The sequence below is a fragment of the Scylla paramamosain genome, chromosome 20 (assembly GCF_035594125.1).
Source record: "Scylla paramamosain isolate STU-SP2022 chromosome 20, ASM3559412v1, whole genome shotgun sequence".
Lineage (NCBI taxonomy): Eukaryota > Metazoa > Arthropoda > Malacostraca > Decapoda > Portunidae > Scylla > Scylla paramamosain.
Window position 1 is genome coordinate 23481495 of NC_087170.1, and position 12503 is coordinate 23493997.

Sequence of the window (12503 nt, forward strand, 5' to 3'; positions counted from 1 at the left end):
GAGGAGGAGGAGAGACGAAGGAAGGAAACGGAAGACTAATTAAAAAATCAGTAAAAAAAATAGAGGACGAGGGAGAGGAGGAGGAGGAGGAGGAGGAGGAGGAGGAGGAGGAGGAGGAGGAGGAGGAGGAGGAGGAGGAAGATGACGAAGGAGGAGGAGGAGGAGAACGAAGAAAAAATCACAAAAAATTAAGAAAAATAACATTGAAAAATAAAAAAGAAGAGGAGGAAGAGGAAGAGAGGAGGAGGAGGAGGAGGAGGAGGAGGAGGAGGAGGAGGAGGAGGAAGAGGAGGAGGAAGAAGAGGTTAAAATAAGACCCGCTTAGGAGTACCTTAGACCCGCTATAAACCTACGCACGCACGCACGCACGCACACACACACACACACACACACACACACACACACACACACACACACACACACACACACACAACACACACACACACACACACACACACACACACACACACACACACACACACACACACACGTACACACGCACACACACACACACACACACACGTACACACGCACACACACACATATGTACACACAAACATACACACATTGTAATATTAGCGATGAATCTTACCTATTTAAGTATTATGTATAGAAAAAATAAATAAATAAATAAAAAAACACCATTTTGAATATTTGCAAGGATCTAAGTCGAATAATAATAATAATAATAATAATAATAATAATAATAATAATAATAATAATAATAATAATAATAATAATGTGTGTATGTTTGAATTATTTAACTTTTTATTTTTTTTATTTAACTAACTACTCTTAAGAAGAATCTTTCTTTTTATCATAAAGATTAACTCGCCTAGACTGTGTGTGTGTGTGTGTGTGTGTGTGTGTGTGTGTGTGTGTGTGTGTGTGTGTGTGTGTGTGTGTGTGTGTGTGTGTGTGTGTGTGTGTGAGGGGTGGTGGTGTGTACGAGTATACCTTGGTATCTCGCCTTACAATCACAGAGAGAGAGAGAGAGAGAGAGAGAGAGAGAGAGAGAGAGAGAGAGAGAGAGAGAGAGAGAGAGAGAGAGAGAGAGAGAGAGAGAGAGCCTACAAGGGCCACTGGATAGACGGTAGTGTTTAACCACCTGACCTGAAACGATCCCCTGGGGGGGGGGGGCGGGGGGGCTGGCACTGGCGCCACCCCCGCGAGGAGAGGGGGTGTGGGGTGCGGCAGGGAGGGGGGGCTCCTGGCTGCCTCCCCCCTCTCCGTCGGCGCATCCCCTCACCCCCTCCCTCAATATTAAAATAGTGCATTTAACTAAACTAGTCCTGACAGAGGCGCGGCGCCCCCCTCCTGCTGGTGTCTTGAGGGGCGCCTTGGACCCTGAGGGTTGCTTGGTGTGCTGGCCTGGGGGGAGGGGGGGGGCGACCACGTTTTTAATTAACTGATGCATGTTACGTCAGAAAGATTTTATTTTATTGTGGAGTGAGCACGTTCTTTCTTTCTTATCCTCCAATTTTGTGTTGTAAAAATTGAAAATGAATGAAAATATGTTAAATGAACTCGATGAAGAAGAGGAGCAGTTAGTAGCAATAGCTATAGCGCTTGCTACTTCTGGAGAAAAAACTCAAACAAATGTGATAAACGCCGAAAGGGATAGTTTGGGCTAGTTTCATCACCTATTTCCCCACCTACTGTCACAGGAAGGTTATGTATATACTTTAGGGTGACAAAAGAAGAGTTGTACAACCTTTTAGACACACCTATCTGACGCAGATTTCCTTCTGACGAATATCAGCGCAGTGTGTATGCACCTTAACGCTCTCTTCACCCATACTGACGCCTCACACACAAACACACACACACAGAGAGAGAGAGAGAGAGAGAGAGAGAGAGAGAGAGAGAGAGAGAGAGAGAGAGAGAGAGAGAGAGAGAGAGAGAGAGAGAGAGAGAGAGAGAGAGAGAAGGAAGAGGGGAGAGGATCAAAAGGGAGAGGAGGAGGAGGAGGAGGAGGAGGAGGAGGAGGAGGAAGAGAAGGAGGAGGAGGAGGAGGAAGAGGAGGAATATGAAGAGGAGGAGGAAGAAGAAGAGGAAGAAGAGGAGGAGGAGGAGGAGGAGGAGGAGGAAGAGAAGGAGGAGGAGGAAGAGGAGGATGATGAAGAGGAGGAAGAGGAGGAAGAGGAGGAGGAGGAGGAGGAGGAGGAGGATCAATCTTTGAGCCACTCATCTCCCTCTCCCTCTCCATAATGCTCTCTACTCCCTAAGCGATAGACACACACACACACACACACACACACACACACACACACACACACACAGTTGAGGTGAGGAGGGCGCGGCTGACTGTAGATACCAGAGTTCATTATTATTATTATTATTATTATTATTATTATTATTATTATTATTATTATTATTAATTTTCTTGTTAATCTGTCACTATAATCATAAAAAACACCTTTAAAACCCATGTCAGTTCAACTAGAGCCTTTTGAAAACAGGTAGCCATTTTCTCAAGAGCATTTCTCCTGTTAATAATGTAGAAACCTTGTTAATCTACCATTACAACCATAAAAACACTCTTGAAACCTGTGTCACTTCAACTAGAGCCTTTTAAAAGTAGTGTTTCTCGTGTTAATAACATAGAAACCTTGTAACTCTAACATTATTACCATAAAAACACCCTTAAAAACCTGTGACACTTCAACTACAGCCTTTTGAAAGTAGTGGTGTTGGCAGAAGTCTTAAGAATACAGCCCACCCTACCACTACCACCACCACCACCACCACCTGTCCCTACTGCAGGCACCTGACGGACTTTGAGCTGGTGCAGCATCTGGGGCGGGGCAGGTTTGGCGTCGTGTGTCAGGTATGGAACAAGTTGGATGACAATGAGTGATGCTGTCAAGAGGATCAACCTGCCAACCAAGTGAGTGTGTCTATGTGGGAGTATTTGTGACACAGACAGACAGAAAGACAGACAGAGAGAGAGTGGGAGGGATAGACTGACAGAGATGCAGAGAGAGAGAGGGATAGACTGACAGAGATGCAGACAGAGAGAAAGAGAGAGAGAGAGACAGACAGAGAGAGAGAGAGACATACATTGACAGAGAGAGAGAGATAGATAGAGACAGAGGCAGGGTTAGACAGACAGACAGACAGACAGACAGAGACAGGGATAGACTGACAGAGATAGAGAGAGAAAGAGAGAGAGAGACAGACAGAGAGAGAGAGATAGATAGAGACAGAGGCAGGGTTAGACAGACAGAGAGACAGACAGAGACAGGGGTAGACTGACAGAGATAGAGAGAGAAAGAGACAGACAGAGACATTGAGAGACGTTTCAGGGTGTGTGTGTGTGTACGTGTGTGTGTGTTACGAGACACCGAAGAGACACACAGTCATGAGTCATGGGAGAAACTATCAAACTGTAGCCAGAACCAGTCCACAAGCCACTCCATCGTGTTTGAAGACTCCTACAGCAAGCAAAGCCACGCAGAACAGGACACAGACACAACAAACACTACAGAGGAACCCAAGAAGAGACGGAGAGTGGGAAGCTAGCCAGCAGGCAACCAGATGAAGGGAGAGAGACCCCGCACACTGAGTCTGAGCACCACCACGGCTGATAAACTTAGGGATGGGGTGCAGAAAGCGGTGATGAAGCCTCAGTCTGTTCCTCGCACCTTCCTCTACATCCAGGTGGAGTTGTGTCAGAAGGAAAGCTTGTGTGATTGGCTGGTGCAGAATTCACAGAGGGACATTAAGGTGGTGGTGGATATGTTCAGTGATATAACCAATGCAGTGGAATATGTACGTGATAATCATCTTATGCATCGCGATCTTAAGATGAGCTATGGGGTGTGTGTTGGTAGTGTTGTAGGTGGTTAGAATTGATCGTTTATTTATTTATTTATTTATTTATTCATTTTATGTATTTATTTATTTGTATGTGTGTGTGTGTGTGTGTTGTGAGTGAGTGATTTTTCTTTCTTTTATTTGTTTTGGTTTTATGTATATATATATATTTTTTTTTTGGTTGATATAGTTGTTTTATTCTGTTTCTTTCCCTCCCTCTCCCTCCTTCCCTGCCTCCATTACAAACTCCTCTCCTCCTGTCCTCCCCACAGGCTTGCAATATCTTTCTCTCCCTCCTTATCTCTGTAACTAATTCTCTCTCTCTCTCTCTCTCTCTCTCTCTCTCTCTCTCTCTCTCTCTCTCTCTCTCTCTGTGTCTCTCGTGCAGCCCTCCAACATCATCATCTCCCTGGAGGGCAAAGTGAAGGTGGGTGACTTCAGCCTGGTCACCACCATCGCGGAGGAGGAGGAGCAGCAGGCTGCCTACACGCCTGCCACACACCTGCAGAGGTTCCCCGCTGAACACACGCATACTCATCGTGGTGGGATTCGCCTCCACATGAGTCCAGAGCAGGTATGTGGTACTAGTCTAACCTAACCTGCATTAACCTAAACTAACCTCACCAAATCTAAACTAACCTAACTAAACTTAAATTACCCTAACCAAACCTAACCTGATCTAACCAAACCTAAACTAAACTAACTTCAGCCTAAACTGACCTAAACCAAATCAAAATTAACCTAAGAATATGTAAACTAACCTAACTTAATCTAACCTAACCTAATCTAACTAACTTAAACCAAAACTGATCTAAACCAAGTCAAAATTAACCTAAGAATATGTGAACTAACGTAACCTAACCTAATCTAACTAACTTAAACCAAAACTGATCTAAACCAAGTCAAAATTAACCTAAGAATATGTAAACTAACGTAATGTAACCTAACGTAACCTAACCTAACCTAACCTAACCTAACCTAACCTAAACTAACGTAACGTAACCTAACGTAACCTAACCTAACCTAACCTAAGAATATGTAAACTAACCTAACCTAACCTAACCTAACCTAATCTAACTAACTTAAACCAAAACTGATCTAAACCAAGTCAAAATTAACCTAAGAATATGTAAACTAACGTAACGTAACCTAACGTAACCTAACCTAACCTAACCTAAACTAACGTAACGTAACCTAACGTAACCTAACCTAACCTAACCTAAGAATATGTAAACTAACCTAACCTAACCTAACCTAACCTAACCACACCACACACAGTCACCTCTCTTATTGTCAGGTGAGTGGGCAGGTGTACGACTACAAGGTGGACGTCTACTCACTGGGCCTGGTGTTCTTTGAGATGCTGGTGCCCTTTGGGACGGGCATGGAGCGCCTGGCCGTCATGACGCGGCTCAAGGAGGAGCTGCTCTTCCCTCCAAAGTTTGAGGACAACTTCCCTGATGAGGTGAGACAGATGGGAGGAATTGGTGAGGTGAAGCTGTTTTGTTTGTGTTTTTGATGTAACTTTTTGAAAACAGCAACTTGTCCTCACCTTTCTGTGCCTTGATGCGTGAGAACAGCAACTTGTCCTCACCTTTCTGTGCCTTGATGCGTGAGAACAGCAACTTGTCCTCACCTTTCTGTGCCTTGATGCGTGTTGTTATGCGAACCAGTGACGTTGACTCACAGATATCACTGCTGTACTCACCGTATAGTAGCTTTCTCTCCCTCTGGTTCTGTTTAGTGATGTTTAGTTCAATAAATATATAAAGACATAAATGCAATACATATTTAATATTCAATATTCAGTGTACTTTTAGTTGTCCTGTGTTTGTGATTGCTGGACTCATATATAAATTGGTAGTTTTATTTATTTATTTTTTTTATTTATTTATTTTTTAAGTTTTTCTTATTTTGTTGTTTATTTTTTGTGTTATTTATTTATCCTGCCTGGCATGCAGTTAGATTTATTGTTATTTTCTTGTTTATTTTTTTATTTATTTTTTTTTTTTTATGTAGGAAGGACACTGGCCAAGGGCAACAAAAATCTAATAAAAAAAATGCCCACTGAAATGCCAGTCCTATAAAAGGGTCAAAGAAGTGGTCAAAAATTGGTGGATAAGTGTCTTGAAACCTCCCTCTTGAAGGAATTCAAGTCATAGGAAGGTGGAAATACAGAAGCAGGCAGGGAGTTCCAGAGTTTACCAGAGAAAGGGATGAATGATTGAGAATACTGGTTAACTCTTGCGTTAGAGAGGTGGACAGAATAGGGGTGAGAGAAAGAAGAAAGTCTTGTGCAGCGAGGCCGCGGAAGGAGGGGAGGCATGCAGTTAGCAAGATCAGAAGAGCAGTTAGCATGAAAATAGCGGTAAAAGACAGCTAGATATGCAACATTGCGGCGGTGAGAGAGAGGCTGAAGACAGTCAGTTAGAGGAGAGGAGTTGATGAGACGAAAAGCTTTTGATTCCACCCTGTCTAGAAGAGCAGTATGAGTGGAACAGGAGAAACACCCTTGAGAACCCTGCTACCTGTATTTAAAAGGCTGTACTTGAAGTTACTGTGGTTTTCAAGGGTGTTTTTAAGGTTACTGTGACAGATTAACAATATTTCTGCATTACTGACAGGAGAAACACCCTTGAGAACCCTGCTACCTGTATTTAAAAGGCTGTACTTGAAGTTACTGTGGTTTTCAAGGGTGTTTTTAAGGTTCTAGTGACAGATTAACAATATTTCTGCATTACTGACAGGAGAAACACCCTTGTGAAACCTGCTACCTGTATTTAAAAGGCTGTAGTCAAAGTTACTGTGGTTTTCAAGGATGTTTTTAAGGTTCTAGTGACAGATTAACAACATTTCTGCATTACTGACAGGAGAAACACCCTTGAGAACCCTGCTACCTGTATTTAAAAGGCTGTAGTTAAAGTTACAGTGGTTTTCAAGGGTGTTTTTAAGGTTCCTGTGACAGATTAACAATATTTCTGCATTACTGACAGGAGAAACACCCTTGAGAACCCTGCTACCTGTATTTAAAAGGCTGTACTTGAAGTTACTGTGGTTTTCAAGGGTGTTTTTAAGGTTACTGTGACAGATTAACAATATTTCTGCATTACTGACAGGAGAAACACCCTTGAGAACCCTGCTACCTGTATTTAAAAGGCTGTACTTGAAGTTACTGTGGTTTTCAAGGGTGTTTTTAAGGTTCCTGTGACAGATTAACAATATTTCTGCATTACTGACAGGAGAAACACCCTTGTGAAACCTGCTACCTGTATTTAAAAGGCTGTAGTTAAAGTTACTGTGGTTTTCAAGGATGTTTTTAAGGTTCTAGTGACAGATTAACAACATTTCTGCATTACTGACAGGAGAAACACCCTTGAGAACCCTGCTACCTGTATTTAAAAGGCTGTAGTTAAAGTTACAGTGGTTTTCAAGGGTGTTTTTAAGGTTCCTGTGACAGATTAACAATATTTCTGCATTACTGACAGGAGAAACACCCTTGAGAACCCTGCTACCTGTATTTAAAAGGCTGTAGTTAAAGTTACAGTGGTTTTCAAGGGTGTTTTTAAGGTTCCTGTGACAGATTAACAATATTTCTGCATTACTGACAGGAGAAACACCCTTGAGAACCCTGCTACCTGTATTTAAAAGGCTGTACTTGAAGTTACTGTGGTTTTCAAGAGTGTTCGCCATGCTATAGTTTTCCTTGTCACTTGTGTTTAAATTTCCTAAAAAAAAAAAAAAAAATGGCATCTTATCTTCCTTCGTTTACCAGGTCAGCTTGTATTTCAGTCTTTCATCCTGGAGTCTGTGGCAGTCACTCCGCCTTCTGTATCACCAACCAGGGGAGGTTTAAGTCATATGGGGACCCTGATGAGTACTTGGTAGGCGTGGGTACACAGAAAACACACAAAAATCTGGGTCCGCCTTCACTGCCACTCCCTGTGACAAGATGGACAATGGCTGGCGGTTTAAATATTTGTTTTATTTACAATGTTTCAGGACGTCTTGTCACTTATTTTTGTAGATTGTTATACTTTTTGTATTTTATTAGGTGTTTTTTTCATAGTTTTGTGAGGGAATATGTGTTGTATATTTTGACAGATGAGAATGGTAATCGATGTTTTTGGCTCTGGCTTCGTCTTTATCTACAATTTTTTTTTGCACTGATATGAACATTAGGTAAATAGTTACTTGTAATAAAAAATCGAGAAGATTAAATATTGTCGTTTAGTTGATCTCCCCAAGTAAACATGCAAATCTACAAATGTGAAGTGTACACAAGCCGTCGCCACGAAACTGTGAGGCGAACACATACACTATTTAAGTATTTAAGGAATACCCATCTTTTTTTTCCCCTATATTTTTTTTTTTCCTTTTTTTTCCCTCTCTCTGTTTCATGTTTAGGATGCGTTTGGTAAGCAGGAGCTTTTTTTTTTTTCTTCTGTGGTGTACTGAAACATTTAGTCGTCATTACATAAATATTCCACAATAAAATTCCAAAATATTCGGCCACATACTATAAGCCCTTTAATTCTCCTTGGCGATAACTATCCTACATCTATGGCAGTGCTTGCAATAAGCCCACAACATGTCATTCATATCATAAATTCATTGGAAAACAAAAAAAAAAAAAAAATGTTAATGTGAGATATCTGTATCATTAAAATAAACAAATACCAAATAACCTAACCGTTATCTATACTATTTAATCAATCCATTACAAATAATATGTTTCCCCAGCGTCTAAAACATGCTATACTTATACCTATCTACAAAAAGGAGATTATAGTTCCTTTCTTTCTTTCACACGCGCTAATTCGGTATAAAGTGCTGTCATCTGCACTAGAATTATCAACGAACTCTTCTTATGAAACGAATTGATAACTTTCTGATGGTAGAGAACAGTAAGGCTTTAATAGTGGGATGGAATAGAGCAATCAGGCAAAGACTTAGAGCAGAGAGTACCAAGATGGCCAATAGTGTGGTGGTCAACAAGGCTTGGCTACCCTCTGCCTCACCCTGCCCTGCCCTTCCCCCGCTGGCCGCTGCTGGCTCACCATACACACTGAATTTATCATCCTGGTACAGCGGTGAATGGAAGGAATGCAATTACTAAGTCAATGGAAGTACTGTAGATACTTGAAGAGACGGTTATATTGGTCAGGTTACAAGCCGTGAAGGTGTAGATGAAGCTGTACACTTATCATGTACACCAGACATTGTAGTAATGTTGTTCAGGTGGCAAGACGTGGCCAGCATTGCATTAGCCATGTGCAATCACTAATCCACAGCTTATATTCTATATTTACCCCGAATAGTCACGAAATGAACTGAATGGTACAATTTCCAGCATTCTGAGCAAGATTTTTGTAATATTTCACTTTATTTCACGATCATTTCGCTGCTCAAACACAATAAATATTTAGAAACTATCAATTCACAATCATTTATCAAGATTTTGTCAAAATTCCTTGAGACACGAAAGAGATATTTGAAAAAATCTATTTCCGAAAAGCGAAGTCCCCCCTAAAAGCTGGAAGGGGTGGGTTGGGTCCCTTTGGGTTTGGGGGGTAGGAGAGTGAATGAGGGGATGGGGAGGAGTAAAAGGACTGGGAGGTGATGGGGAGGTCAAGTGGGGGGGTAAATTTAAATGCAATACATTACCAAAATTATATCTTTTCGTATTAATTTCCAAGCAACGAAAATGTGCCTATCTTTTTATTGCCTAGGAATTATGTAACTTTTTAATGCATACCAAATGATGCCTTTCAGTGTCTAAAAAACGTTGTTCCTGCTTAGAAATTGTAAATTTTATAGTATTAACAATGACATCATCAAATGTATAGTGTTGCATTATGTTTCAACCGATTTCATTTTTTTAGTTTATCAATATTCAAAAAAATGGAGTCACTGTTCGGAAAAGTTTTGCAATATAATAATAGAATAAATATTTAAGAAAACACAGGTTTGCCTAAGATGTCTATTAAAAGCTACATTGTTTACAACCGGCCTCTGAACGTAAATTTTGAACGAAATACTAGAATTTTGCTGATTTTCGTAATATTTTAACACAATCCGGTGTGTTTACATAAAAGACGAATACTATTTCACTACGGTATATCAAGTTTACTACCTGAGATGAATACATGTCGCTTACTGCATTATTATACATGTAATCAGATACAAATATTAGGAAAATAACCACTATACGCTAATATATTTGTACCAAAACATTTAGACTGAGCGATGAAATAGGAAAAGACGTTGGTACGAAAACATTCACTTCATTTGGAGCTGAAAATAAATATAAGTGACATTAAAACAATAGATGACAGAATTGAGTGTAAGAGGATCGAAGTATTTAAAAGGGCGATCTTTTAAGGTATCAGAAACTTTTTAATATAAATTGAAACTCCTTATTCTGGTTATTTATTGAAGATATTTATATTTCATGGTTATTTCCTGGATAATAGCATGTTTTGTCTCCGGAAGTTCAAATGTTAAATAGAAGAAAAGAATGGCGTAGCATTAATTTTAATTAATTGTATTGAAAAAGTGGTATTTCGTCCAGCTCCGTTATAAAGCCAATATATTTTGTAAACATTGACCAGGGAGGACTTAAAGCGACACTCACAATAATGAAAATATCAAAAACAATGGAAATAACACGAATGTTAGAAGAGAGACGCCACTTTAATAAGGAAAAAAGAGATTAGGTGTGTTAATTACATAAACACCTCTGTAGTGACCCTTCCTTGATTAATGTCGCAATATTTTTTTCAACATTGGCCCAGAGAAAGGAGGAACAGAAATTTAAGGAGGGAGACAAGACGATAATTATGAGAAAAGATGACAGGGAGGTGTGTTAAAGGCACTGGTGAAAACTGGCAACCCTTTACAGACAGACCGCGGGGGGGGGGGGGGACCAGCCAGCACGGGACTCCAATTCTGCAGGAAGTAGTTGAAATTATGGTAATTGTCTAGAGTCCTTACCGGGCCTTATTACTGGTCTATTCACTTCAATTCTTTTACACATACCTTCACATGCACCTAAAACATCATTTTAAAGTGGGGGACAAATGCCCCCTTCCCTCTAGTCCAGCAAAATTGGGGACATGTGGGAAGGTTAGGTTAGGTTAGGTTAGGTTATGTTAGGTTAGGTTAGGTTAGGTTAGGTTACCTAACCTAACATAACCTAACCTAACTTAATGTAACCTAACCTAACCTAACATAACCTAACCTAACCTAACCTAACCTAACCTAACCTAACCTTCCCACATGTCCCCAATTTTGCTGGACTAGAGGGAAGGGGGCATTTGTCCCCCACTTTAAAATGATGTTTTAGGTGCATGTGAAGGTATGTGTAAAAGAATTGAAGTGAATAGACCAGTAATAAGGCCCGGTAAGGACTCTAGACAATTACCGAAATTATAAGGGTTTTTAAGGATGTTTTTAAGGTTCTAGTTGAAATTTCACGGTTTTCAAGGATGTTTTTAAGGTTCTAGTGACAGATTAACAAGATTTCTACATTCCAAAGGCTGTAGTTGAAATTGAAAGGGTTTTTAAGGATGTTTTTAAGGTTCTAGTTGATATTCCAGGGTTTTTAAGGTTCAAGTGACAGATTAACAAGATTTCTACATTCCAAAGGCTGTAGTTGAAATTATAAGGGTTTTTAAGGATGTTTTTAAGGTTCTAGTTGAAATTTCAGGGTTTTCAAGGATGTTTTTAAGGTTCTAGTGACAGATTAACAAGATTTCTACACACCAAAGGCTGTAGTTGAAATTATTAGGATTTTTAAGGATGTTTTTAAGGTTCTAGTTGAAATTTCACGGTTTTTAAGGTTCAAGTGACAGATTAACAAGATTTCTACATTCCAAAGGCTGTAGTTGAAATTAAAAGGGTTTTTAAGGATGTTTTTAAGGTTCTAGTTGATATTCCAGGGTTTTTAAGGTTCAAGTGACAGATTAACAAGATTTCTACATTCCAAAGACTGTAGTTGAAATTATAAGGGTTTTTAAGGATGTTTTTAAGGTTCTAGTTGAAATTTCAGGGTTTTCAAGGATGTTTTTAAGGTTCTAGTGACAGATTAACAAGATTTCTACACACCAAAGGCTGTAGTTGAAATTATAAGGATTTTTAAGGATGTTTTTAAGGTTCTAGTTGAAATTTCAGGGTTTTCAAGAATGTTTTTAAGGTTCTAGTGACAGATTAACAAGATTTCTACATTCCAAAGGCTGTACTTGAAATTATAAGGGTTTTTAAGGTTCTAGTTGAAATTTCAGGGTTTTAAGGATGTTTTTAAGGTTCTAGTGACAGATTAACAACATTTCTACATTCCAAAGGCTGTAGTTGAAATTATAAGGATTTTTAAGGGTATTCTTAAGGCTCTAGTTGAAATTGTAAGGGTTTTCAAGGATGTTTTTAAGGTTCAAGTGACAGATTAACAAGATTTCTACATTTCAAAGGCTGTAGTTAAAGTGACAGGTTTTCAAGGGAGTTTTTAAGGCTGTAGTGACAGACTAACAGCATTTCTACACCCTTGCTTCCCCAGGGCAGCCTCTAACACCCCCCCCCCCCTGTCACCCCTGCAGAGACAGTGTCAGCCCCACCTTACCTTAAGAAACAAGATGGTTGTGATATGGAACAGAATGTATTACAATCTAAATGGTCTGGGAGCTTACAGA

General features: G+C 39.9%; 1 protein-coding gene and 1 long non-coding RNA gene across 2 annotated transcripts; one reads left to right on the forward strand and one right to left on the reverse strand.

The window, feature by feature from the left end:
* The first annotated feature begins 3406 nt into the window (after positions 1-3406).
* Positions 3407-5365, forward strand: LOC135110668 (eukaryotic translation initiation factor 2-alpha kinase 3-like). Its single transcript, XM_064023274.1, has 3 exons — positions 3407-3663; positions 4208-4393; positions 5117-5365. The coding sequence occupies exons 1-3, from the start codon at positions 3541-3543 to the stop codon at positions 5336-5338; spliced, it is 531 nt and encodes a 176-aa protein (XP_063879344.1). The 5' UTR covers positions 3407-3540; the 3' UTR covers positions 5339-5365.
* On the reverse strand, positions 4303-8160 carry LOC135110675 (uncharacterized). Its single transcript, XR_010273358.1, has 4 exons — positions 7589-8160; positions 5372-5555; positions 5160-5276; positions 4303-4321 (listed from the first exon to the last, which is right to left on the reverse strand). It is a non-coding gene; the product is annotated as an uncharacterized LOC135110675 (long non-coding RNA).
* Positions 8161-12503: the final 4343 nt, after the last annotated feature.